This window comes from Mus caroli, chromosome 10 (genome assembly GCF_900094665.2).
Source record: "Mus caroli chromosome 10, CAROLI_EIJ_v1.1, whole genome shotgun sequence".
NCBI lineage: Eukaryota > Metazoa > Chordata > Mammalia > Rodentia > Muridae > Mus > Mus caroli.
In genome coordinates, this window is record NC_034579.1 from 119,543,557 (window position 1) to 119,568,100 (window position 24,544).

The 24,544-nt window shown below is 50.6% G+C and overlaps 2 protein-coding genes and 1 long non-coding RNA gene across 10 annotated transcripts; 1 reads left to right on the top strand and 2 right to left on the bottom strand.

Moving 5' to 3' along the window:
• Positions 1-125: 125 nt before the first annotated feature.
• Positions 126-6,072, bottom strand: Dtx3 (deltex E3 ubiquitin ligase 3). 7 transcript variants are annotated; one of them, XM_021173533.2, is made up of 6 exons: positions 5,336-5,884; positions 4,046-4,270; positions 3,417-3,490; positions 2,323-3,052; positions 1,094-1,311; positions 126-797 (listed from the first exon to the last, which is right to left on the bottom strand). In XM_021173533.2, the coding sequence occupies exons 3-6, from the start codon at positions 3,443-3,445 to the stop codon at positions 722-724; spliced, it is 1,053 nt and encodes a 350-aa protein (XP_021029192.1). In that variant the 5' UTR covers positions 3,446-3,490; positions 4,046-4,270; positions 5,336-5,884; the 3' UTR covers positions 126-721. The 7 variants fall into 7 exon arrangements, with proteins under 7 accessions (XP_021029192.1, XP_021029193.1, XP_021029187.1 ...); XM_021173534.2 differs by having other exon boundaries at positions 131-797; positions 2,323-3,071; positions 5,336-5,882; XM_021173528.2 differs by adding an exon at positions 5,963-6,072 and having other exon boundaries at positions 141-1,311; positions 5,336-5,399.
• LOC110302796 lies at positions 4,888-12,264 on the top strand. Its single transcript, XR_002378842.1, has 4 exons — positions 4,888-5,165; positions 6,389-6,487; positions 6,750-6,807; positions 10,132-12,264. It is a non-coding gene; the product is annotated as an uncharacterized LOC110302796 (long non-coding RNA).
• Positions 6,681-20,230, bottom strand: Pip4k2c (phosphatidylinositol-5-phosphate 4-kinase type 2 gamma). 2 transcript variants are annotated; one of them, XM_021173527.2, is made up of 10 exons: positions 19,946-20,230; positions 17,481-17,578; positions 16,235-16,331; positions 15,347-15,490; positions 10,648-10,794; positions 10,449-10,487; positions 9,793-9,906; positions 9,182-9,449; positions 8,906-9,009; positions 6,681-8,758 (listed from the first exon to the last, which is right to left on the bottom strand). In XM_021173527.2, the coding sequence occupies exons 1-10, from the start codon at positions 20,117-20,119 to the stop codon at positions 8,678-8,680; spliced, it is 1,266 nt and encodes a 421-aa protein (XP_021029186.1). In that variant the 5' UTR covers positions 20,120-20,230; the 3' UTR covers positions 6,681-8,677. The 2 variants fall into 2 exon arrangements, with proteins under 2 accessions (XP_021029186.1, XP_029338422.1); XM_029482562.1 differs by lacking the exon at positions 19,946-20,230 and adding an exon at positions 19,632-19,728.
• Between the last annotated feature and the right edge of the window lie 4,314 nt (positions 20,231-24,544).

The window sequence follows — 24,544 nt, forward strand, 5'->3', positions numbered from 1 at the left end:
AGGAGAGTGACTCCTAGGAAGAGAAAGGGTCCATTCAGGCATGCAAGGATTCCCCATTACCCCATCTCCTCAGCGGGTCCACACCCCACCCACTCCCACCCTGTCCGAGGAACAGAAGACGGGTGTGGCATAGAGTTGCATATTTCACTTTATTTTTATTAAATTAAAAGCTACAGTCTGGCAGCAATTCCAGATTTGGGAGGGGGGGGCGGTGAGGAGGCTCCTTATAGGGGCAGAGAAGATCGAGAGAAAGACAGACTGACAGAGACAGACACAGGAGAGAAAGGGTCCGTTAAGGTAGGACTACTGTTATCTTAACACACAGCTGGCTGGGGGAGGCAGCTAATATCAGTCCAAGGTGAGACAGTATTCAGGGACTGGAGTTCTAGAGACCCCATCCTTCCTACCCAGGTCCTTTCTCAGCTTAGTCACTGGAGCACGTTACATACCAGGAAAAGCCAAGGAGACTGGAGAAGCAGGGGCAGAGAAGATATGTACACGGAGTGAGGGGACGGGAGCCTTGGAAACCAGCCTCTGCCAGATCACTTGGCCAGTGGGGGGGCAGGGGAAGGGACTGTGTCCCCTTCCCCTCTGAGCTCCCACCCCAGTCAGACATATCCCCTCAAGGATGGTGTGGGGGCAGAGAGAGGCGGGGGAGCAGAGGCTTCCATTGGATCCTAGTAGAGGACAGCAGGGGGGGCCTTGGCAAAGGAGCTGTCCTTCAGTCGTCTGTGATACCCTTGGCTCTCAGTTCCTCTTGCACCCTAGTCAGGTAGGTTGGGTCCGGATACCCAAACCTGGGGCAAAGAGAAATGAGGGTCAGAGTTAGTTGTTTGGACTTGATCTTCCTTACCCACCCTCATTTTGAGTGGCTCAGTTGGGGCCAAATTCAGACCCCTCCCACTTCCCATGAGGAGGGACCTCCAAAACCAAGATAACCCAGCCAGAATATGCTTTTTGGGTGGGGAGGGGAGGTGTTAAGCTGAACGCGTCAGGACCAGGATGAAAACAGACTGAGAGGGTGGATGGCTCCCCCAAATTAGAAATGGTGAAAGGGAGACGCCATGGAGAGGGAGATGAGGAGGAGTCGCACAGCTGGGGTCCCCCTGTGCAGCTGGTCTTGTGGTGAATGTCGTTCCAAGTGATGACATTGGGTCTCCCTGTAGTCATGGACGTGCCGATGGTGAAGGTGAGGCGCTGGTCAAATGCCTTTCGGAACAGGGTCAGCACCTTGTTGCCCTCGGGGCAGTCCGGGAGGTAGGCCACCCGTGTGGTACCAGGGTACCGAACTCCTGGGTTGGGGTGTTCAGCCTGAGAGGAAGAGGAGGCAGAGAGCAGCTGGCTGTCTCAAGGGCCTTGGACACCAGCAAGGGGTCTGTCAGTCTGCCCTGCCTTTTCGTGCATTCCCAGCAGACTGACAGACTTCCAGGGACCAGATGACTTTGGAGCCTGGGCAGGAAGAGGCTGTTTCTAGACTCAATCCTTATCGTTAATCCCTCACATCTCAAGTCAGGGACAAATGGACGTTCATAAGTGATGGAAGTTACTTTCCAGATAAGTCAGCACAACTGCAACAACTAAGAAAGATTGTATCTTTTCCCATTCCCTCCTCTTCCTAAAATACTACTGCCTCTGCCTCTGCCTCTGGTCTCCATTTTTTTTTTCTTCAGAGTTTCTCTGTTCCTGTGAACCAACTGGACATGACTCTTTGTCCAGCAGGAAGACATCTGCCTTCAGCTCTTATTGTCATATAGTCTGCAACAGAGCAGCACTCCCAATGGTTAGCGCAGCCAGGTTCCCTTCCTGTTATGCTGTGCCTTCCTTCACCTGGGCTTTGCCTCCACGAAGAGTCTGACACATCCACTCAAGTCAGGGTACTAGTGGGCAACCCTTTCTCTCATGACTGGTTTCAGGGTTGTTTTTTTGTTTGTTTTTTGTTTGTTTGTTTGTTTGTTTTTTGAGACAGGGTTTCTCTGTATATCACTGGCTGTCCTGGAACTCACTCTGTAGACCAGGCTGGCCTTGAACTCAGAAATCCGCCTGCTTCTTCCTCTCAAGTGCTGGGATTAAAGGTGTGCACCACCACCACTGCCTGGCCACACCTGAGTTTTACATCTGCCTGTGGGTCATGCCAATAAAACAGTGGGGCCTCAAGGAGATGGCCCCTCCCCCACAGCTCCAGAACATTTAAGTCCTAAGGCATGCTGGGAGACAGCAAGAGTACACCATGTCTAACAACATACTCTCTACATTGCCTTTTTTTCTTAAGTCAGAGACAGTGAACTTGGAGGAAGCCAACGGGTAGGAACTGTGATCTCTTACCCCCTGGACGCCAGGCGGGAAGACATATTGGATGACAATGGTGCCATACTTCTCGTAGCTGGGCAGCAGGAGGGTGGCATCCTTGGAGACCAGCATCCGCCCGTTCTGGGGCTGGTTGCCCACCAGCTGCCCGTAGAATCGGCCACACATGGGGCAGGCCTTTTTCACCTGCAGGGCCCGTGTGATGCAGCCCTCACAGAAGGAGTGCCTGCACTTCTCCAGCGTCTTGGCATTCTGTATCTCCCCCAGGCAAATGGGGCAGGTGGTTTCCTGCTCTTCAGTGTCCTCTCTGAGACGAGGAGGGAGTGGAGGGGGCAGGGGAGGAGGAGGAGGGGGTAGCCCTCTTGCCCCTGGGGGCAGGAGTGGGGCTGCTCGGAGGGGAGGAGGGCCTGGGCGGTGCAGCTCGGGGTGTTCCCCTCCACCCCCCAAAGCCAGGCAGCCCATGAGCTCCCCCTGCCTCTGGGCTTTCTTTAGCTCTTTCTCTGCCTCTTTCAGTAGCCCCTTGAGAGCCTTCCTGGCCAGGTAGAGCCCATTGGGAGGGGCTGGGGGAGGACCCTGTGGGGACAGCTGGAGCACGTAGATATCAGAAGTCTCGCCATCTATGAGGATGGACACCCGGTGCTCCTCCCGAAGCCGGGCCAGCCGGGCTGGGGTCTCCTTGCTCAGGAAGTCCCACACAGGCTTGGAGACAGTCACTTTGTTCTTGCAGGAGCCTCCACAGGCTGCCATTCTGGACAGGACGAACGACACTGCCCCCAGGGTGAAAGGGACTCAGAGTGGGGAGTCCCCATTTGACAGATAAATGTGCCTCCTACTTCAGGCTCCTTCTGAACCCCTCAAAGCCAACCCCCAACACTGCCCACAAACCGGTTGGTTTTCTATCTCCGCTTCTGTCCCATAGCCCAGCACCCTCTGGGCACAGGTTTCCATATTTCATCGTTATCTAAGCCAAGCACCAGCCCTGCTTGCTTATTTCATTTCTCCCCTGAGTACAACAACCTGCCCCTTCTCCCCAAGGTGGAAAAAAAAGGTTCCTCCAAAGGGAAGGAGACTCCCCACCCTCATCCCACCCCATCCCACCTCCATTTGCTCACTTTGATCCGGAGGAGCTTAGAATTGGCATGCAGGCTCACTCTCCTTTCCCCCTGATACTTGGAGATCGTGTGGCCTGGTGGGATGGGAAAGAAAAAAAAGTAAGGGGGCTGGAGAGATGGCTTGGTGGTTAAGAGCACTGACTACACTTCTAGAGGTCCTGAGTTCAAATCCCAGCAACCACATGGTGGCTCACAACCATCTGTAATGGGATCTGATGCCCTCTTCTGGTGTGTCTGAAGACAACAAAAGTGTACTTATAATAAATAAATAAATCTTAAAAAAAAAAAAAAAAAGCTGGGCGGTGGGGGCGCACGCCTTTAATTCCAGCATTGGGAGGCAGAGGCAGGCGGATTTCTGAGTTTGAGGCCAGCCTGGTCTACCAAGTGAGTTCCAGGACAGCCAGGGCTACACAGAGAAACCCTGTCTCAAAAAAAAAAAAAAAAAAAAAAAAAAAAAAAAAAAAACAGAAGGAGGAGGAGGAGGAAAGAAAACTATTCTCTAACCCCCAAAGGCCCCAATTCAGGAGCCCTTGAAACGGCCAGGAACCTGGGGTAGGGGTACTGGAAATGGGGATTTCTTGGAATACAGGAGGAACCCGAAAGCTGAGGTTCTCCTGAGGCACGAGTACCTGAAAAGACCACAGAGACGAAGGTAGCGGAAGTCCCTCCACCTCCACCTTCAGCTGGCCAGAGCTGGGGACGAGGAAGGTAAAGAGTTATGATAGCATTTCCTCAGCCAGCCCAGACAGAAAACGCTCTTCTAGTTCCTCTCCTCCCCTGCAGAATCCTCTCCAAGTTGCTCAAGGAACTTCATCAGGCTAATTCCTCTTTCCCCCCCAGTGCAGAGGGAGATCCTAGATGCAGATAAAGACAGGAAGGAGAAAAAAAAAAAGGGGGCCTCACAGGATGAAGGTCGTACATGCCACCTCCCTCAGATTACACTGACAGAAATATCTCCTAAGCTCCTCGCTTTACCGTTCTCGAATAGTTCAAGTCCCTGTTGTTGACAGAGACCTTTCCTTGAGAGCCGGAAGTCTGTTAGGGATGCCAGCAAAGTGTTAGCAGTCCCGCAATAACAAAGTTCTCACTGTCACCTTTAAACCCAGTGCCCGCAGAGCTGCTGTCAGCTGCAAATCAAGCAGGAGCTCGGCTAGAGGGACCCGAGGTTTTCCCCTGAGCCCTGTCACAGCCCAGCTCCAGGGCCTTTCCCACAACACAAAGTGCAGCTCAATTAGGAAGAGGGGCCATTCATGTGACCTCAATTCCTTGTGATCCAAAAAGAAGCCGCTGTCCGTTTGTGCCTCCATCATAGGGTCCTTGAGATGAAAACCTCAGCGCCTCAACCCGCATGGTCCGTGCACGGTGAAATGCCCCCTCCCCACCAGAGAGAACCCAGGATCTAGGTGTCCTAGCTCCAAGTCCTGCTGGCACGGCACAGGGAGGCGGGGCCACAGTTTAGTCTGGGTCTAGCATTCCTCTGGGGCAAACCAGGCCGGACACCAGACCAGCCTCTTCCTCCAGACAGCGGCCGCTGGCAGGGACGGCGAGAAAGGGCAAGGGTCCCCTGGGGGGGGGTGTCCACTGAGGCACCCCCCACCCTTCTCCCCGAGACTGCCCCCGGATCCATCCAACCCGAAACCAACTCCCGCATCCATACTCGAGGAAGCCCCGGAGTCCCGCCGCTTGGTGAGGGTGTGTGTCCACCCGACTGCGGCCCTTAGAACCCCCAAATGGAGGCCAGGGCTGAAGGTGCGGGAAAGATGATGGGCCCGGGCCCCGAGGGCGCCCTCTTCTCCCGCCGCGCGCGCGTGGGGGGCCAATGGCGGAGGAGGGGGCGGAGGGAAGCGGGGGGCTTGTGAGGGTGCGGACCCGGCCTGGGGGGGGCACGCGGTGGGTGTGGGGGCGCCGGGCTCACCTACCTCTCGTCAGCGCCGCCATTGCCGGTCACATGACTGAGGCTGTTGCTGGGATGACGGTCCGGGCCTTAGCAACAAGGGGCGGGGGTGGGGGGGAGACCCTGAGAAGGTGGAAGGGGATGCCGGGGTGCAGACCGAGAGAAAGGAAGGGAGAGCACCCCTCCCCTTGGCGGCTGATAATCACCGTTTCCTTTGACCCCCTCCTACCCGGGAGCCCCTGCCTCTGCCCCAAAACAAAAATGGAGGCGCAGTTCCAGTGTTTGGAGGGAGGGGTGGCGTCATGTAGCCGAGGGTAGGAGGTTAAATCCCTTAGAAACGCCACTCTCTTGGCTTCCCCCTCCCGGAGGAGACCTCTCCCCACTTCTTTCCCAGCCAACTGCGTGGCGCCCTTAGGAACTGGTAGGGGTGGGAGCAGTGTCGGTGGGTATATAGATTGGAGGGGAGGGCAATTTTTTGAAGTCTTACGCTGGAATATGTTGGATGGGAAGTTTTAGGAAAAAAAAAAGGAAAACATTGGTACTACAAAATAAACCCTGTGACTAAACTACTTCAATCCCCTCCCTCAACTCTTGCCTCCTTCCAGACTGTTACCTCCGGTGACCCCACCCCCCACCCCTCGCAGCCTGTTACCAGAAGGGGGCTGGTGACTAGTTTTCCACAAATAGGGACACTGGTCTGTGCAGAACGTGAGGTGGATAGATCCTTTAAAAATGGCTCGGGGTGGTGTGTCAAGTATGTGGCTCAAATAGAGTTAAAAATTCCCAAAGAAAAAAGCTCTGCTCCGCTCTGCTTCCCGTCAGAGCTGTCTCCGCCTCCTCCAGCTCACTTCCCTGGGGCCACATCAAGCCAGGTTTTTCCACCAGCCGAGAGACCTCCTCAGCCAAGAGTAGAGGTACTGACTCCCAGACTAGCACCAACCACGTCATCCACCCCTCCCCCCTGAACTGGAGGACTGGTCACTCCTTCACTTTCCCAGGACCCTGCAGGACTCTTCCTGGCCTCTAAGCAGATAGCTTTCCCAGGAAGTCTGAGTGAACAGAGAATTCCTTCCCACAGAGCTGGTACCCCTAGAGGCCCACTAAAGTTAACAGATGGAGGAGCAGGAGCATAGTGAAGACAGACACACCATCCCACTCCCCCTCTGGCCTCCACAAGGTTGGTGAATATTTTCCCGCTCCTATGTCCACCCCACAACTCCAAGTCCACAGTCATCTTGGAACCCCCTCCCCCCACACACACACGCTCAGGAGCCCAATACCTTGAAGACCAATATTCTTCAGTTGACTCTGTAACTCTTAAACATAGGATGGAATACTCAGTATTTTTTTGAAATAAAAACTTCTGTGAATGACTTAGATCAAATAATTTATTTTATTGTGATATTGGGAGTAAATATACAATTTTATTAACAAAACAGATGGAAAACGGAAGCAGTAAGTGAAGATGGCAATACTGCCCACGACCACAGCCTCACGGTGAGAACCCAGTTGTTGAGGGACCGCTGCTGGAGTCACTTATTGCATTCAACAGGGGAAAGGTTGCTTGAGGGATGGGAGACTCACCAGGGCCCACCCACGCCAACCGGGTGCCCATCTTGCTGCTTCCTTTGGTGAGGAATGGTGGGCTTCTCCCTGAGGACCTCATGGACACACAGCAAAGCAGCTCCTTGCCTTCAATGCCCACCCCACCTCCAGAGCGCCAAACAGTGAAGATGAGTGGCTTGCTTCCAAAGGCTTTAGGCAGAGACAAAGACAATCTATCTCTTCTTAGAATCATTTTCCCCAAGATGGTCTCCTGTTACCTTGGCTGGCCTCAACCTCGCCAAGTAACTGGCGATGACCTTGAATGCCCCATCCTGCTTACCACTATTTCCCAAGGCTAGGAGTGCAGGCGTGCACCGCCACGCCTGGCTTAAGTGGTGCTGGGGGTGGATCCCAGAGCTTTGTACATGCTAGGCAGGCACACTACCAACTCAGCTATGATCTCCAGCGCTAAACCCCAGACCTATTTTGAGTGTTCCTGAGACCAGGTCTCACTCAGTAGCCCAGGCTGGCCTTGAACTCTCAGAGTAACTGACTCAGCCTCCTGAGTGCTGGCTTTACAGGCACGAGCTGGGAGAGCTAAGATGCCTAGCAGGTCCTCTCCATTCTGAGGATGGCGTGCATTAATATTCAGCTGTCTTTGGAGAGGACTGGGTGGATTGAGTTATGGCTCTGACTCCTCTCTGGGGGCGGAGAGGGGAGATGACAAAGAAGGCCATCTGTCCCCTGGGAGACACATTAGCAGTGGAAGATGGGACAAAATAACAACTCCAACCAGAAAGGGTTTTGAGAAGGAGGGGGAGTTCTAGGTACACATGCCCCAGGGATGCGGAGGCTCCCTCACTCGAGAGCTCTATCCTCCCCAAATTATGGAGATGGCACTGTTCCCCTCTGCTAGAAAGAAGCCCAGGAATAGTGAGACAGGAAGAAAGGGTGTCACCCAGGCAATGAACCCTGCACTCCGACCTGTCCCAGCCTCTACTGCTTTCCCTGCTCACCAGCAAGGCGCAGGGTTGTGGGAAGAGCAGCCCGAGTCTCACACCTGCACCTAAGCTCGGGCACCGCTAGCCTCTGGGCTCCTGCACCCAGAAGTGCTCACGGAAAGAGGTGAGGTGGGGTGGGGTGGGCTGGGAGAACAGGAACATTCGTTGCTCCACAGGGACCTTCTCCATCATCTGCATAGTCACAAAAGTCCGCTTAGGCTTAGGTCCTGCCTTGTGAGGTGCCAGCCTGCTGACCACTCCCCACCTGACCTCCAGGCCAGACTGTCTGTGTGTGAATGCCTGCACCCACATCTGGAGCATCCTGAAAGCCCTCCATTCCAGGGCTTACCAGGGAGGAAGCATGCCACAAAGTGCCCCATAAAAGTATCAGCAAAATCCAGACATTCAGTTTCTTCCACTCAGCAAAAGTGCATCCAGGCAGTTGCTTGAGCCATGTCCACTGTCCAGTCAGGTCCCGAAGATGGCAAACAACCCCTCCCCCAGCTCCTCCTATTTCATAGAAACAAGATATTTTTCAAAGATCAAGGCACTTAGAAGAGTCGACAATAACACTCTAAAGAAGCAGGAGGGCTTACTGGGAGCAAGGAGGGAGGGCAGAGAAATGGACAAGGGGAGAAACGACAGTGTATGTCTGGGGCGAGAAAACCCTATCCACCAGAATGAAGTTATTTGAATGGAAGGAGCCTGCAGCCTGAATTTAGCAAAGAAGAGAAGTAATGGCCAAGTCCAGCTCCCCTAAGCCTCTCAGAACCCGCCACCTCCAACATAATGCCGCAATCACCCTGGAGTCAGGCAGCCTCTTAGGCAAAGATGTTGGCAATAAAGTCCAGGAATCGCTTAGCATACTGCTCAGGATGGACAGTGGAGATCTCTGCCCCCGCCTGTGAGAAGAAAAAACAGGGAACAGTGTCACAGGAGCTCTCCGCCTTCCCCTCAGTTTACCCTCCTACTGCCTTCCCTCAGCCACCCCACTGCTCTGACCCCAGAAGCTTTCTTTCCAGAGGGGAAAGGCTGTGGGGAACCCTCACCCCGTGCTTGACAGTCTTGGCTGCGTGAGCTGCTTTCTTCTTGGCATCATACTGTGTCAGAATGTCAATGAGGCCCATGAAATACACCTCCTTCTGGGGGGCCCCTGGGGAGAGAGGCCAGCAGTGAGAACAGGGTACAACAGTCCCAACTCCTTTTCCCCAGGAGATAACTTTGTTGTGAAAAGCTAAGCGGTTTCTCCACTCACCACCCTGGTCTCTGTCTCCCAAGGGTCCCCATCACCCCACTCCCCCTAACATTTCCAGGTTCTCTCTCACCCTCCGCACTCCGGATAGCATAGACATCGATGAAGGACTCAAACTCTCCTGGGCCCAGGGGCCGGTGGGAATGGATGTAGCCTCCGATACCCTCAGGGGAGGTACCATAGGAGCCCACCAGGGCGGGAGGTCCAGCCAGGTTACAGTCCCCATCCCACTCGGACTCCTCCTCCCTCACAGGCCCCTCTTCCTCGGGTTCAGAGCCCCGGATGATGTCGTGGATGCCCAACAGAAGGCTGTAGTCCATGATCTTCAGCTGCACTAGAAACTGAGACCCACAGACAAGTCAGAATCCACAACTCCCCCAATGCCAGGCACCACCCACACATCTCCCTTCTTGGTTTCAGGGCCTCTTAGGGAAAGTATAGAAATGGGTCATGGCGGACCAGTGCACCAGTGCCCAAGTCCTAGAACCTAAAGCACCCAGCCCCACACCCCCTAGCCACTGACAGGCCTAGCCTAGGGGTTTCTCCTGGCTCATCCCCAACCCTCCATTAAGAAGCGCACCCCCCCCCCCACCGCCTCCAATCAAGGCAAGATAAACCTTATACCACAAATGGAAAAAAACGTTCTTCTTTGATTAGATAAGCATTTCTGAGCACCCTGCTTACCTCCACATCTCGCTTCAGCTTCTCCAGGAATACTTTCTTTTCTTCTTCACCAATATACACTTTCTGGTTCTTGTTAAGAAAGTCCATATCCTTCAGTGTTGGCAGTTCTTTAACCTAGAATAGGAATACAGAAGTTTTGGGAATTTATCCCATATCAAGAGATCCCCACCTCCATCCAGGGCTCCCCATCTCAAGAGAATTTGAAGAGAGCAGCAGCCCTACAGTTGCCTTATGCCTGGACTCACACAATCAGCTGTGCCTCAGACTACACCCCCTGCTGTCTGCTTACAGATGGCAGTCAATACCCTCCGTACTGACTTTCCTTCCTTCCTTCTTCAGTAAAAATAACTGCTGGAGCACAGCGCCCAGGACAAGGTACAGGAAATGAGCACATGGCTCTGAGAGCCTGCCTGGTATTCCTGCCCATCTCCAGACCTTCAGCACAGACCAGCCAGCCACACAGACGAGCCTACGCCGACGGCAGCTGTCCCTGCCATCCCAACATCAGTAGTTTATCATCTAGCTCCTTTTCAGTGGTCAGGTAAGAATAAACATCTGGCAATCGGTACCCAGTCTGGAGAACTGCTTCTTTATCCTAAGGAGACCCCTTTCATCCATCCCTATGCTTCATAGTTACCACCTAAAAGGAATATTACCTTTTCCTTATCGCTGGCTTCCCGGGACACTAGAGAGCCCTGTGAAGAGACCAAACACTAAGTGAGATGCAATGGCTAGAGGAACAGCCAACAGTTCCTGAAGGACCTCTCTTTCAGGTTACCCAGTGCCCTGCCAAGGTTACCCCCATTCTCAGGCCATGAGCAGTCTTTCCTTTAGCCCAGGTTATCCCGTTCTTACCTTGAGGTCGTACTTCCTATGCACAGGAAGACGATGACTAAACATATTGCGCATCACGAGCATGTAGCTGTCTTCATTTTCTACACTGACTCGGTACATGCCCAGGAACTGGGGCAGAAGCGTGTTGCCATGACATTTCACTATGTACTAGGGAAGCAAACGAAAGGGACAATTGGCATAGGAACAGGAATCCAGGTGCTTCCACCCCAGAGTCAGGCAAAAATCTCAAACAGAGGTTGCAAAGTCAAGAGGTCACACAGTTCAGAAACCTCGAGACTTCTGCCTGCAACTATCTCTTTAAACTACCTTTTCCCATTTCACCTTTTCATTTCTTTGCTGTCTGAAACTGAGTCTTACATAGCTGGGGTTGGTCTTGAACTCCTGATCTTCCTGTTTCTACTTTCGAAGTGTTACAATTACAAGAATGAGCCACTTTATCTGGCTACCTTTATAACTTTTTCAAGGAAGGTAGGTATTGTTATTCTTATTCTAGACTCTACACAAATAAATCACAGAAGCAGGGTTACTTAGATTTACTTCCTCTTGTTGGGTTAGGTTTTTGTACTATAAATGTTTACAAGGAGATCTACAATCAATTTGGATCCTTTTTTTCTTCAAAAGGTTTATTTGTTTATGTATATGAGCACTCTATTTGCATGTGTGCCTGTGTGACAGAAGAGGGCATCAGATCCCACTATAGTTGGGAGCCGCCATGTGGGTGCTGGGAACTGAACTCAGGACCTCTGGAGGAGCAGCCAGTGCTCTTAACAGCTGAGCCATCTCTCCAGCCTTTGTTTTGCTCTTTTTTTTTTTTTTTTTTTTTCTTTAAGATAGGTTTCCCAGTGTAGCCCTGTCTATCCTGGAACTCATTCTGTAGACCAGGTTGGCTTTGAATTCACAAGATGCCCTGCCTCTACCTCCCAGGTGCTGGGACTAAAGGCATGTACCACCACTACCAAGCTATTTAAATTTCTCGGTGGTTTTGTTTTGTCTTGATTTTGGTTTGGTTTTTTGAGACAGGGTTTTTCTGTGTAGCCCTGTCCTGGAACTCACAGATCCCGTCTTAAACTCAGAGATGCTAGGATTAAAGGTGTGTGCCACCACACCCAGCCAAGACTTCGATTTAAAAAATCTTTATTATCTTTATTTATGTGTCTGTGTGAATGCCCCAAGAGAGGACCCCTTGGAACTGAAGTCCTAGGCCGTTGCAAGCTCCCGAATCAGTCACCTAGAGACAGTTCTGGAGGATCAGTGCTCCTTGCCACGGAGCCGACTCTTCAGCCCAGGGCTGTTTTGCTTTCTGAGTCGGAGTCAGATGTTGCCAGACTGTCCTCTAATAAAGCTGACTTTAGACACTTGGAGTGGAGAGATGGCTCTTCCAGAGGACCCAGGTTCGGTTCCTAGCACCCATGTGGTGGCTCACAACCACATGAAACTCCAGTCGCAGGAAATCAAAAGGTCTTTTCTGACCTCTTCAGACACCAAGCATGCATATAATACACATCTGCCTATCATACAGGCAGGTAAAATACCCATACACATAAAATATAATAAAACATTAATAATTGTTAATTACTAAAAATAAAGCAAATAAACACTTGGTCTTCCTCACTCCGCAAGAAACTGGCTTGCAATGTGAATTTTCTTCTCTTTTTGACACAGGGTCTCAGGTAGCCCAGGCTGGTCTCTAACTCACTCTGTAGCCAAAGATGACCTTGAACTTCTCAAACTCCTGCTTCCCCGTCCTGAGTGCAGGAATTAGAGGCTTGGACCACCATACCTGGTTTATTTGGTGCTGGTTTTCATGCACACCAGGCAAGCACTCTACCAGGTAAACTACAGCCCCAGCCACAGTTTGAATTCCTCAGCTGGGTATAGTGACACATGTCTGTAATTCCACAATTGGGGGAGAGGGGAGCGGGCAGTTGAGGAGAGACGGGTATAAATCTAAGGCCATTCTGCCCTGGGTTTGATCCCCTTCAAATAAAACACTGTTCTTGGGCTGGGGATAGAGCCCAGCTGGCAGAAAGACTGTGTGGTGGCCCGCACCATACAATCCCAGCACTCAGGAGGCAGAGGTCATAGGATCTGAAGTCCAAGGTCACAACGCTCCCTGGGCTACATGAGACCCTGTCTCAAACAAAAACAAAACTGCTCTCTCTGTCCACTTTGCTTAAAAGATAAACTCAGAAATCCACCTGTCTCTGCCTCCCAAGTGCTTGGATTAAAGGTGTACGCCACCACTGCCTGGCTTAAAAGATAATCTTACAAAAGTAATCACCCAGGACCTGGAGAGGTGGCTCAGGGGTTAAGAGTACTGGCTGCTCTTCCAGAGGAGCCCTCACAACTGTCTGTTAACTCCAGTTCCAGGTGATCTGACCGATTCTTCTAGCTTCCAAAGGCAGCAGGCACACACGTGGCACATGTCTGTATGCAGGCAAAACACCCCCACACACAAACTCTCCTAATAAAGCAGTGAATAAGCCATTACTCTCAGAAACAATCAATCACTGGAGTTCAGCTTCAACAGCCAGACCTCAGCTTCGAGACCCAGCAGAGAATATAGGTGCTGGGTCCCTTCATCTGTGCATGGTCCTGCTGACCATGTATGTCCTTCAGCCCAGTATGCTCGCCTCTGCTCTCCTCCCGTCCCTTGTCCTTTAGGGATGAACTAGGGCATCAGTCATCCAAACGGCTCACCCATGCTTAGTCTCCTTTTGGGCACTCTACTTGCTTCTGAACGTTTGTATTACGTATTTTCCTCAATTACATTTCCAATGCTATCCCAAAACGTTTGTATTTTTAAGAAAGATTTTATTCTTTTGATTTGTGTGTGTCTCTCTCCATAGTCTCCCCTTCAAAACCATAGTGATTTCAAGTGGCGATAAATGGTTTTAGTGAGCACTTTTGCCGCAGAGATCCTAATCTATTCTTCTTTCCTGGATTCTCTATCAATACCCCAGTCATCACAGACATAGGAAACAGAAACAGGATGAAGTATATTGGCCATACCCAGAGTTGCACCCATCTCCCTCCAGAGAGCTCTTGCTTGTGTCCTGTTACCCAGGCGATGACATGTGGCACCAAGCACTCGGAGGCGCCTTTGCCTTAACTTCCGGTCTCCTCACACGCCTCGAAGCCTGCTGTTTGGCTCTTCCATACTCTCCTCATTCTCACCTAGATGGTTACAATTAACCGGCACCGCAGGCAGCTCTGTACGCGCCCTCTCCAACCCACAGGGTTGGGTTCTGGCTTGCTTGCTTTCTCTGTTTCTTTGTCTTCTGTTTATAGCAGTGAGTACAGAACTCAGGGCCTCATACATGCTAAGTATGAGCTCTATGTCCAGCCCTTCATTTCTCTGGGGCTTTTTTTTTTTTTTGGTGGTGGTGTTTTTTTCCAGACAAGGTTTCTCTGTATATATAGCCTTGGCTGTCCTAGAATGCACTGTGTAGACCAGGCTGGCCTTGAACTAAGAAATTCACCTGCCTCTGCCTCCCAAGTGCTGGGATTAAAGGCGTGCATCACCACGCCCGGCCAGCCTGAATAGCATTTTCAGTTCCCTGAAAACCAGCTTCAGGATAAGGCCCAAATTTCTATTCAACAGACTTATAGGCCCTTTCACTATCTGATTCTAGCTTAATTTTCCTAATACCACACATGCCAGCTACACTAGGATTTTTGCAATTTCCTAATTATCAAACACCTGCATGGTACTGTGCTTTAGCAAAGACCACTTCCCTTGTCCACCCTGTCTAGTGATTAACCTCTACTTCTAACCACTCAAAATCCATTTCTGGGGTTGGTACAAGTGCTTGTCTCTAAGCCTGCAGTCTGCTCAGCCACTGGGGCCAGATGATGAAAGGATAAAATCAGTTCCTGGGGCTACCCAATTGCCATTAGTAGGCAGCGGCATATGCGCTCATAAATAAACAAATTTTACATCTGTTTATCAAGACAGGGTTTCTTTGTGTAGTCCTGGCTGCCCTTGAACTCCCTCTGTAGATCTGTCTGCCTCTGCCTCCCCAGTACTGGGATTAAAGGTGTGTACCACCACACCCAGCTTAAAAATAAAAATTTTAATTAAAAATTATTAGGGACTAAAGCCATGGCTCAGCAGTTAAGAACACCCGCTGCTCTTGCAGGGTCAAGGGTTCATTCCCAGTACGTATACGGCAGCTCACAACTGTCCGTAACTACAGTTCCAGGGGATCCGATGCCTCTTCAGGCCTGAGGACACCAGGCACACACATGGTGTACCGACACGCTTGCAGACAAAACACCCATAAACATGAAATAAAAAGGTTTTAAATAAAATGAATTCCTGAGGGCCCATGAGGTGGCTCAGTGGGGATAAGCATTTGCTACCAGGCATGCAAGCCTGAGTTTGACCCCTGGAACCACATGTGGGGAAGGATGACCAACTCCAGAAAATTGTTCTCTGACCTCCGTGCTCAAGCACACAAAACAAACAGCGGTTTTAGACGATGTGTGCCCAGTGGGAAGAGACACATCCAGTTTCTGTCAAGTCAAACAGAAGCAAGCAGTGAGGCCCTCCTGCTGTTGCTGTACTTCCTAAGTGTGCAATGAGAAGATGAGCAGTGCTTCTGAGGGAGAGACAGCCTACAGCAAGGAACAGGGAAGCTGTGGGCTTTGCCAGCCTTATGCACACAGTGGGACAGCAGGGCTGGAGAGGCCTGACCTGGTGGTAGTTGGAGAGGTTGCTGTGCATATCCGCAATGTCCTCGCTCGACACTTCCTTGATGACCAGAGTGCGGTCATAGGAGATAAGGAAGCGGCCATCACTGCCTTCAGTTTCACTTGGGGGGCTTCGAGTAAGGGACACCTGGAGACAAAGAACAGGCTAGAAGCACCTCTTCCCATTCTACAGAAAGATACAGGGAGAACGGCCCAACAACCCCTTCTCAAAGAGAATGAGACTCTGCAGCAGACTGCTGAGAAGGCTCAGTGGGAAAGGTGTCTGCCCCCACGCCTGATGACTGCAACTAAATCCCTCAGACACATGTGGAAGAAAAGAGCATCTTCCAGAAAGGTTTCCTGACTCCCACACGTGCACATCCACGAAGCCACTCAAACACACAATAAGTAAATAAAATACAATGAACCCCGGGGAGAGAGATTCTGTGACGGTTCCTAATTCAGTTGCACACATGGCTGAGCACAGCTGAATGTCAACTCTAAGCGTATGCACAGCCTGACCCACCAGAGCAGCTTGACCGGCCCCACGTTTCCAAAGATGCCCTGGGCCACACACGCCACAGACACACGCACAGACACAGGGGCGCACACACACACATACACAAACAGGCACATAGAAACACAGACACACAGGCACATACACACACACACACATACAGGCACACAGACACAGGCACGCACACACAGACAGACACATACACACAGACATGCTCAGAAATAACAGGCACATACAGACACACAGACATAGACACAGGCACATAGACATGCACACACACGACAATATTACCCAAAACTCTCAATTCTCTAATCATAATGGCCAACAGACTCTCTAGTCACCAGAGAGGACCCTCGCCCCGCAACAGACTCTCACCAAGTAATCGTGATCATCGATGGCAAACCGATCTCGCAGGTTCCTGAAGACCTGGGGACAATACTCCTTGAACTTGAAATGACTGGGAAGATTTTCTCTGAAATACAGGTTTTTCAGGGTAAGTAGTCAGTATCGCTTTACATTCATGTGAAGCTTGCTGGTTCATAAAGTACCTTTACACTATAAATACACTGGTTCAATTCTCACAAAACCCTGTGAGTACTTATTGCATTTATTTGGGTGGGGTGTGCTCAAATGGATGCATGTGTTACAGTATTGTGAGTGTGTGGTGCACACACCTGTGTGCTCAAAAGCTGATGACAAAGCTTCTGAATGTATTAATATTGGATGGAATAGGCTAGAAGAAAGGGAGTAGGTGTATATACAAGAATGTAGGTAACTTTGGAAATATTTAAATTTAAAATTTTAATTAATTAATTGATTATTTTTGAGACAGGGTCTCTCTCCCTATGTAGTCTATGTAGGCCAGTAGCTCAATATGTACACCAGGCTGTCTGGAACTCAGAGATATATCCACCCGCCTCTGCCTCCCAAGTGCTGGGATTTTACAGGTGTGCATCACCACACCCAGATATCTATTCATGTGTGTGGTGTGTGCGTGTGGTGTGTGTGTACGTGTGTGTGTGTGTGTGTGGTATGTGCGTGTGCGTGCTCACACGTGTTCGTGGAGGTCAGAAGACAACTTACAGAACCTGCTCTCCTCATCCCACCAGATATCCTAGAGACTGAACTCAGGTTGTCAGACATGGAAGCAACGGCTCCGACCTGCTGAGCCATCTTGCTGGCCCTTAGATGGTTTTTGGTTAGTTTTTATTTTTTCACAAAACTGAATTCTACATTTGATTTCTAAGTCTAAACCCTTTGACTCACTTAAAAACAGACTATTTACTATTCTCTTTTTTTTTTGAGAAAGGGTCTCACTGTGTAGCCCTGACTGGACCCACAAGCTCTGCTTGCCTCTTTCTCCTGAGTGCGGAGATTAAAGGCTCCACCACTCCAGGCCTTGTTTTTCTCTCCCTTTGAACACTTAAGTTTGTGTGAGTGCGAATAGGTGTGTGCACCACACAAAGCTCATCTGGAGGGCAGAGGTCATTTCTTTCCAACACGTAGGTGCTGGGTATTGAACCCTTCTCCTTAGGCTTGGCGGCAATCTCCTCACCCACTGAGCCACCTAACTGGCCCTCTGCTGTTCTAGATTTCCATGAGAAGGGTGAGGACCACTCACCTATGGAAAAAGTGATTGTTGACCTTGATCTTGGAGCTGGCTTTGAAGTCATCTGGCAGCAGCATCACTGGGGGCGGTACCTGGCTGAGCTCATTGATCTGGTGAAGCACAAGGAAGGAGGCCATGAGAAGTTCGGTCTGGGTGAGAATCAAGAAAGAGCATCCCAAAGCTCCCCTAACAAGACCGGCTGCACATCTGCAGGAAGTAAGAGAAGGGCCCTACCCCATCTGCTGCCCAAGAACTGCTGTCAGCCACCCTCACACGGCTCCTCACACTCCCACCCCCATGGAACGTCATGCTCACAACAGCCACTTTATACTTGGCAAGCCTTGCAAGCAACTCAGGACTATTTTTAAAGCTGTGAGAAATTCTAGAAAAAAAAAAAAAAAAAAAAGAAAGAAAGAAAGGAAGGAAGGAAGGAAGAAAAGGAAAGGACAGGACCCCAAGACAGCTGCATGCTTTGTTAGGGGAAAGAAGATGTGTTTTTAAGGTGTAGAGAGTTAGTGGGACTCTGAGGGGCTGACAGCAGTGCAGAATGCAATGCCCTACACTCCGGGTAGCTCCTGACAGAAAGAACACTTCCAGATCACTCTGACCCAGTTCTCAGCAGTAGGTGCCACCTGCCTAGGCAAAGGTGGAGGGAGAAGGGCTGATCTCTGAGAAGATGAACACGTTAGGTGTCTGCTCCCCGGGCGCAGATCAGTCGACAGCAGGAAGGATGCAGGTGGGATGCAGGAGGCATAAGCTCCCTGCGTCTCCAAACCTTGCAGCCCACTCACTCAGGGGAGACTCATATCCGTCCTTTTTCATCTGTGTCCCCTGCGGCGCGCGCCTCTAACAGTGCATCTGCACAGAACTTTAATCCCCAGCTTATATTAAGTCCCTCTCCCTAGCTTTGGCCTCTGCAAGGGCAAGGCCCCGTCTAATCGGCACCTTGCAGGTTCAGCTAGTCCAGTGCCTGGCACGCAGAGGTCCTGAACTGCTTATTAAGTGAATAGACGATGCCTGTCCTCATTCTCTCACTTGACAAAGGTTGCAGTCTAACCTAAATCCCACATGCCGCAGTGCACGCAACTGCTCTTGTCCTTGGTAGGAAAGAGGACAGAACATATCCCTTCAGAAAGAAAAAAAAAAGAAAAGAAAAACAAAAAGCTACTTGAGATTCCCAGCTTTTCCTGCCCGCTCCTTACCACCTGCTAAGCACGCTGAATCATCGCTAAGACATATGTTCAAGGAGTTTCTCTGTTCTACACTCTTGAGGTTCATGTGTGCTGGCTGGAAAGCGAGCTGTTGATGGTATTTTGCCTAAAGAGCGTGAGGCAGGTCTTATGGGAAAACCCTCCCCTGTATGTACATGTTCCACAGGGATGGGTAAGTCACCTGGAAGGTACTAGGGCAGCCTTATCTCCACTAGTCTTACCCACAGCAAATGCCTTAAATGGAATCCTCGCTAAAGATAATACCCCTGGGAGCAGCCAAGGCAGAAGGGAGCTAACTGACCGCCAGCGATGTTCCAATCAGAAAATAACAATGTGGCATCTTCCTCGCCCCCTCACACCTCCACAACACATCATGTCTACAACCCAAAGAAGTTGGTAATCAAAATAGTCCCTGTCAAGCTCAAGATAACTGCATGCTTCCTACTCCCGACCTAAGTAAGGAGAAAACCAGCCATGCCTCACTAGCCTTGGTTCCTCCACGATATCCTCAGGACAGGAGGTGCAATGGACCCATCGGACTCAGTTGCACTGTTCTGAGCCCCTTCTGGCATCTAAAGTCCACCAATAACGTCCTTGCCACCACGGCTCCTCAACCTTTCCCTGGTTTACAGGTGACTCCATTTATACCAAACACCATCACTCCAGCCAACAATGGGGACACAGCTAAGCCCAAAGACATATATTAGCATTTCGACCTCAGTGAGTGCATCCCTAGGGTCAGAGTGGGGTAACTTCTCTGAAACGCTGAATCTCTGGAAAGGGCAAGCAGGGTTAGAAGGTCCAAAAAGCCTAGAGGCATTCCCAGAAAAAGCCAAGGCTCGAAAGTCAAGGGCTGGGGCTCAAAAGCAAGGTGGAGAAGAAATCAAACTACTTCTCTGGCCAGGCAGTAGTACCCAAACACGCTTCACGCACTGTCGCACCCAGACCTCACCAATAACCCTTCAGAGCCACTCCCCTTAATGTCCCTCTGGCTGCAGCCGGATCCTGGCCAGTCCCTGTAGCCTGGGGCTGGACCTGACAGGAAGGAGTCAAGGAACAGAGCTGGATATCAGGTGGAGAAGATGGAACTCTAGGGGAGGAGTAAAGGGGAAGGGGACAGACAAGAGTCTCCACCAGAAGCCACCCCGGGGGACACCGGGGAATGGTGCGCTGGGAACCAGGCCGGGCGGGGGAAAGGCGGCAGCGCGAGGACCCGGGAGACCCTCGGGCCGAGGGGCAGGAGCCGGGATCCGGGTCGGTTCTTACCGAGTGGGCGACGCCCCACAGGAACACGCCCACCAGCGGGTCGGCGGCCCGGAACACCTTCACTTTCTGCTGCACGAAATGCTTCTTCTTGGTTTTGGAGGCGAAGCCGAATCCCGGGCCGGGACCTCCAGCTGCCGCGGGTGCGGTGGCGGGAGGGACGGAGGAGGACGCCATAGTCTCCCGCGCACCCGACCGAGTGGAAGCGGGAGCTGGCCGCGACTCCGAAGCCCGACCCGGAAGCGGTGCTCACCTGCGCAGCCGTCATGTGACCGGAGGCCCGCCCTCGGGCGCGCGAGCGGGGCGGGGCGCGAGCGGGGCGGGGCCGGCGGGGCTGGCTCCACCCCCTCGGCCGCCCGGCGGTCACCTGGCGCGGGTTGCGCTCGCAGGGATGCGGGGTTGGCGCTGTGCAGGGCGGCGCTTCTGTCGCTTCCGGTTCTGTCCAGTTGCTAGTGGATGTGCTCTGTCCATAGGCGAACGTTCTGTTTGAGACCGGTCTCCTTGCTTAGTCCAGGCTGGCTTCAAACTTGCTATCCCCTGCCTCATTCTCGGTACCAAGTTTGGGTATTATGGAAGTGTGGATTGGTCCTCCATGAAGTTAGGGTTGCAGACTCCATGAAGTTGGGGTTGCAGACATGACAAATTTAAATATATATATTTAATTGTTCTATATATATAAGTGTTTGGCTGGCACGATGTAAGTTCAGTGCCCCGGAGGCCAGAGGAGGGCGTCGGATCCTCCGAACTGGAGTTGTGGGAGCTGGGAGTCGAGCATGCTCTTTTTTTTTTTTTTTTAAAGATTTATTTATTTTATGTATATGAGTACACTGTAGTTGTGAGCCTTCATGTGGTTGTTAGGAATTGAATTTAGGACCTCTGCTCGCTCTGGTTAGCCCCGCTAGTTTATTATTTTAAATAAGTACACTGTAGTTGTCTTCAGACACACCAGAAGAGGGTGTCAGATCTCATTATGGATGGTTGTGAGCTACCATATGGTTGCTGGGATTTGAACTCAGGATCTTTGGAAGACCAGTCAGTGCTCTCACCCGCTGAGCCATCTCTCTCTCTCTCTCTCTCTTTGGAGGGGGGTTGTTTGTTTGTTTTCTTGTTTGTTTTGTTTTGAGACAGGGTTTCTCTGTATAGCCCTGGCTGTCCTGGAATTCACTTTGTAGACCAGGCTGGCCTCGAACTCAGAAATCTGCCTGCCTCTGCCTCCCAAGTGCTGGGATTAAAGGCGTGTGCCACCATGCCCAGCTAAGTCATCTCTTCATCTTCTAGAAATATGAAATTTTTGGTCATGGCTCCAAGTTGTTTTTTTTTTTTTAATTCGTTCATTAATTCATCTAGCCAACAGGTATTTACTGAGAACATAATTGGAAGCCACTACCATTTTGGGGCTGATTCTCCTCTGTTTGATCAAAGGAAAAATTCTACCCTAGAGGAATTAAAAGTCTAAAGACGCAGACTAGCCAATGAGAAGGCTGCAGTATTAAGAGATAAGGACATGCCGGGCAGTGGTGGTGCATGCCTTTAATCCAGCACTCTAGGAGGCAGAGGGAAGCAGATCTCTAAGTTCCAGGCCAATCTGGTCTTCAGAGCAAGTTCCAGGAGAGCCGGGGTTACACAAAGAAACCTTGTTTGGAAAAACCAAAATAAATAAATGACAAGGTAAGTTCAGAGCAAGATGTTGAAAGGCTTCCTAGGGAAAGAGCAGTATACAAAGATGAAGACCAAAAGGAAGACAGAAGACATAAAGTGAAGACATAAGGCTAGAGATGGACACGGGCACAGGAGACCCTCTTTGCTTTACACTGGTAGAATGTTTATTCCGTCCGACATTCTGGTGGATGACGAACATTGCCAAAATCTGTGTACTGATGGTGAGCTAACCCAGTGAAGATGAAATGGCATCTACAGGCACCCGGTTTGAGGCCAGAAGTGTCCCTCAGTGCTACAGTGTTTGGCTAGCATGTGCAAGACCTGGGCTCATTCCCAGGTTCCACAATAAATAAAGAAGCACATGACTAAATAAAAACAGCTCAAGGTCAGTTTGGAGAATTCACTGAGGGTGTGAGCTTCGACAGACAGGAGGAAGTCCCAGGCTGTGGCTGACTGGAAAAGGGCCCAGTGTTTAGCAGAGCCATCTGGACTGGGGATACAGGTTTAAGGATTGCCGTGGACTCTGTGGTCATGAGTGACTTTTCTCAGAACAAGCAAAGGACACTGGGACAGAGCATCATAAAAGAGGCCGGGTGCAGCGCTGTTGAGATGCGTCTGTGTAAAGCCAAGCCTGATGACCTAAGGCCTACCCCCAGAACCTATATGAGGGAAGGAGAGAAACAACTCCCACCCGTTGTCTTCTGACCTCCACATACACGGGCCTACCCACACATACACAATAAATAAATGTAACGTTTTTATTAGTTAAAATAGAGCTAGAGAGACGGCTCAACAACTAGAGCACTAACTACTCTTCCAGATGACCTGGGTTCAGTTCCTTACATCCACACCGTGGCCAGGGATCCTGTCTCATCCTGAACAGCTTGGTCCTGGAAACCTGACTTGGGGTGGGGATAAAGAAAGGACAGATAGACACAGAAGAAACCATAGACACACAGAGACAAAAGGTGGTGTGTGGAGAGCTTTGGGGGCCGCCTTCTAGGAATTTGGCAGGAATTTGACATTGGGCTAGGACAAGAAAGTAGGCTCTGGCAGCAGATGAATGTGCTGTTTATATCTTGATGGGTCTTGTTAAGACTCTGAATACCGTGGCCATGGGATCTGTGTTTATGCTTCATTCCTTAACTACTTTGTTTATGCCTTAGAGCTGACCTTATTCTTCGCATGTACTTAGAATGGTCTAAAAGCGGGCTGGAGAAAAATAGACCCGCTTCAGCCTCTGCACTGACTGGAGTCGTGTTATAGTGTTGTCTACTTGTCTTTTTCTTTCCAACCCTCCCTCCCTCCCTCCCTCCCTCCCTCAAGACCCAGTTGACTGACTGAGCTGGCTTGGTCAGTGGAGTTAGGTGCACTGGGCAACTCAGAAACATTGTATGCAGCAGAGAGAGCAAAGGTTATAGCTAGTCCCAGGACAGGAAGCTGCAGCTTGCTTCTGAGTCGGCTGTAAAAAAAAAAAAATGTAAGTTCAACTGTGCACGTGGTGGTAGTGCACACCTTCAAATGCCAACACACAGAAGCAGAGTCGGGTGGATCTTTGAGTTCAAGTCCAGCCTGGTCTACATAGGGAGTTCTAGACCAGCCAGAGATACACAGTAAGACCCTGTCTCAAAAGACAAATATGTCCAGAGAAAAGAGAGCCATCATTTGGCTGTAAGGGGAAGGGAAGGCTATGTCTTGCTGTGTGACTTTTCTGGCGAGATATAAACAACAAACAGAAGGAGCTGGACTGAGGAGTTACCTGTAGGAGTGTAAATGACTCCAAGCAGGCTGTGTCACCAAAGGCCCGTCCCCAGGTGAAGTCACACCTCCTCTCCTGCCCACTTTGCAGCAGCTCAACAGAAGACTCTCCCGTGGTTCTTATAAAAGGCTTATAAAAGGATCACTATCTGTGATCCCTGAATCTTACACGTTTTATGAACTTCCGGTCTTAGGAGCCCCCCTCTCTTCAAAATTTATTTATCTTATGTATGTGAGTACACTGTAGCTGTACAGATGGTTGTGAGCCTTCATGTGGTTGTTGGGAGTTGAATTTTTTTAGGACCTCTGCTCGCTCCGGCCCAAAGATTTATTTATTATTATAAGTACATTGTAGCTGTCTTCAGATGCACCAGAAGAGGGTGTCAGATCTCCTTACGGGTGTTTGTGAGGCACCAGGTGGTTGCTGGGACTTGAACTCAGGACCTTCGGAAGGGCAACCAATGCTCTTACCCGCTGAGCCATCTCACCAGCCCACCCCTCCTCCCTTCAGAGGAAATAGTTACCAACTCCCCATCCTTCCTGACTATCCTTTCTTCCCTCTCTTCTGAGATGTTGCCCGAGCCTTGGAAGGGGTGATACAGATGTGTGGATCCCCCCCCCCCCATTTACCACTGAGCATCGGACCACTTCAGCAGTCTCAAAGCTTGGTCTATTATGACTCTCTTCAGTGGCCACTAGGGGAAAGGGAAGTTTCCCTCTGAGAAGGCTGAAAGCTTCCACCGCAGATCTTTGCCTAGCTTACAGCACCAAAGCTTAATTCACTCCCTTAGGAAAGCACTTAGTTACACAACTGTTGTTGCTCCAGTGGGCAAATCTTCCCTGGCATGTTGGTAGCACAGGACACAGTATCCATAACTGAGCAGAACTGTTGGTAAGAATTATACCCAAGAGAATGCGTAGTGCCTTTTGGCACTGTGAAAGCCAGCTGGCAGGGAAGGCACATCCCGATCAGTCCCAACTGGGCTTCTCTGTGCCCTATAGACAGAGAATTCAGGGTCTCCAATAGTAGGTAGGATCTTGTCATCTACTTCTGGCATTTGCTTTTGGCCTCAATTTATAGGAAGATATCTTATTCTTATCACTGGGATATTATTCAATAACCTTATTGGTTCTGGGAACATCCTTTTCTACCCACACTGGCTTATTTCATGTCAATTTGACACA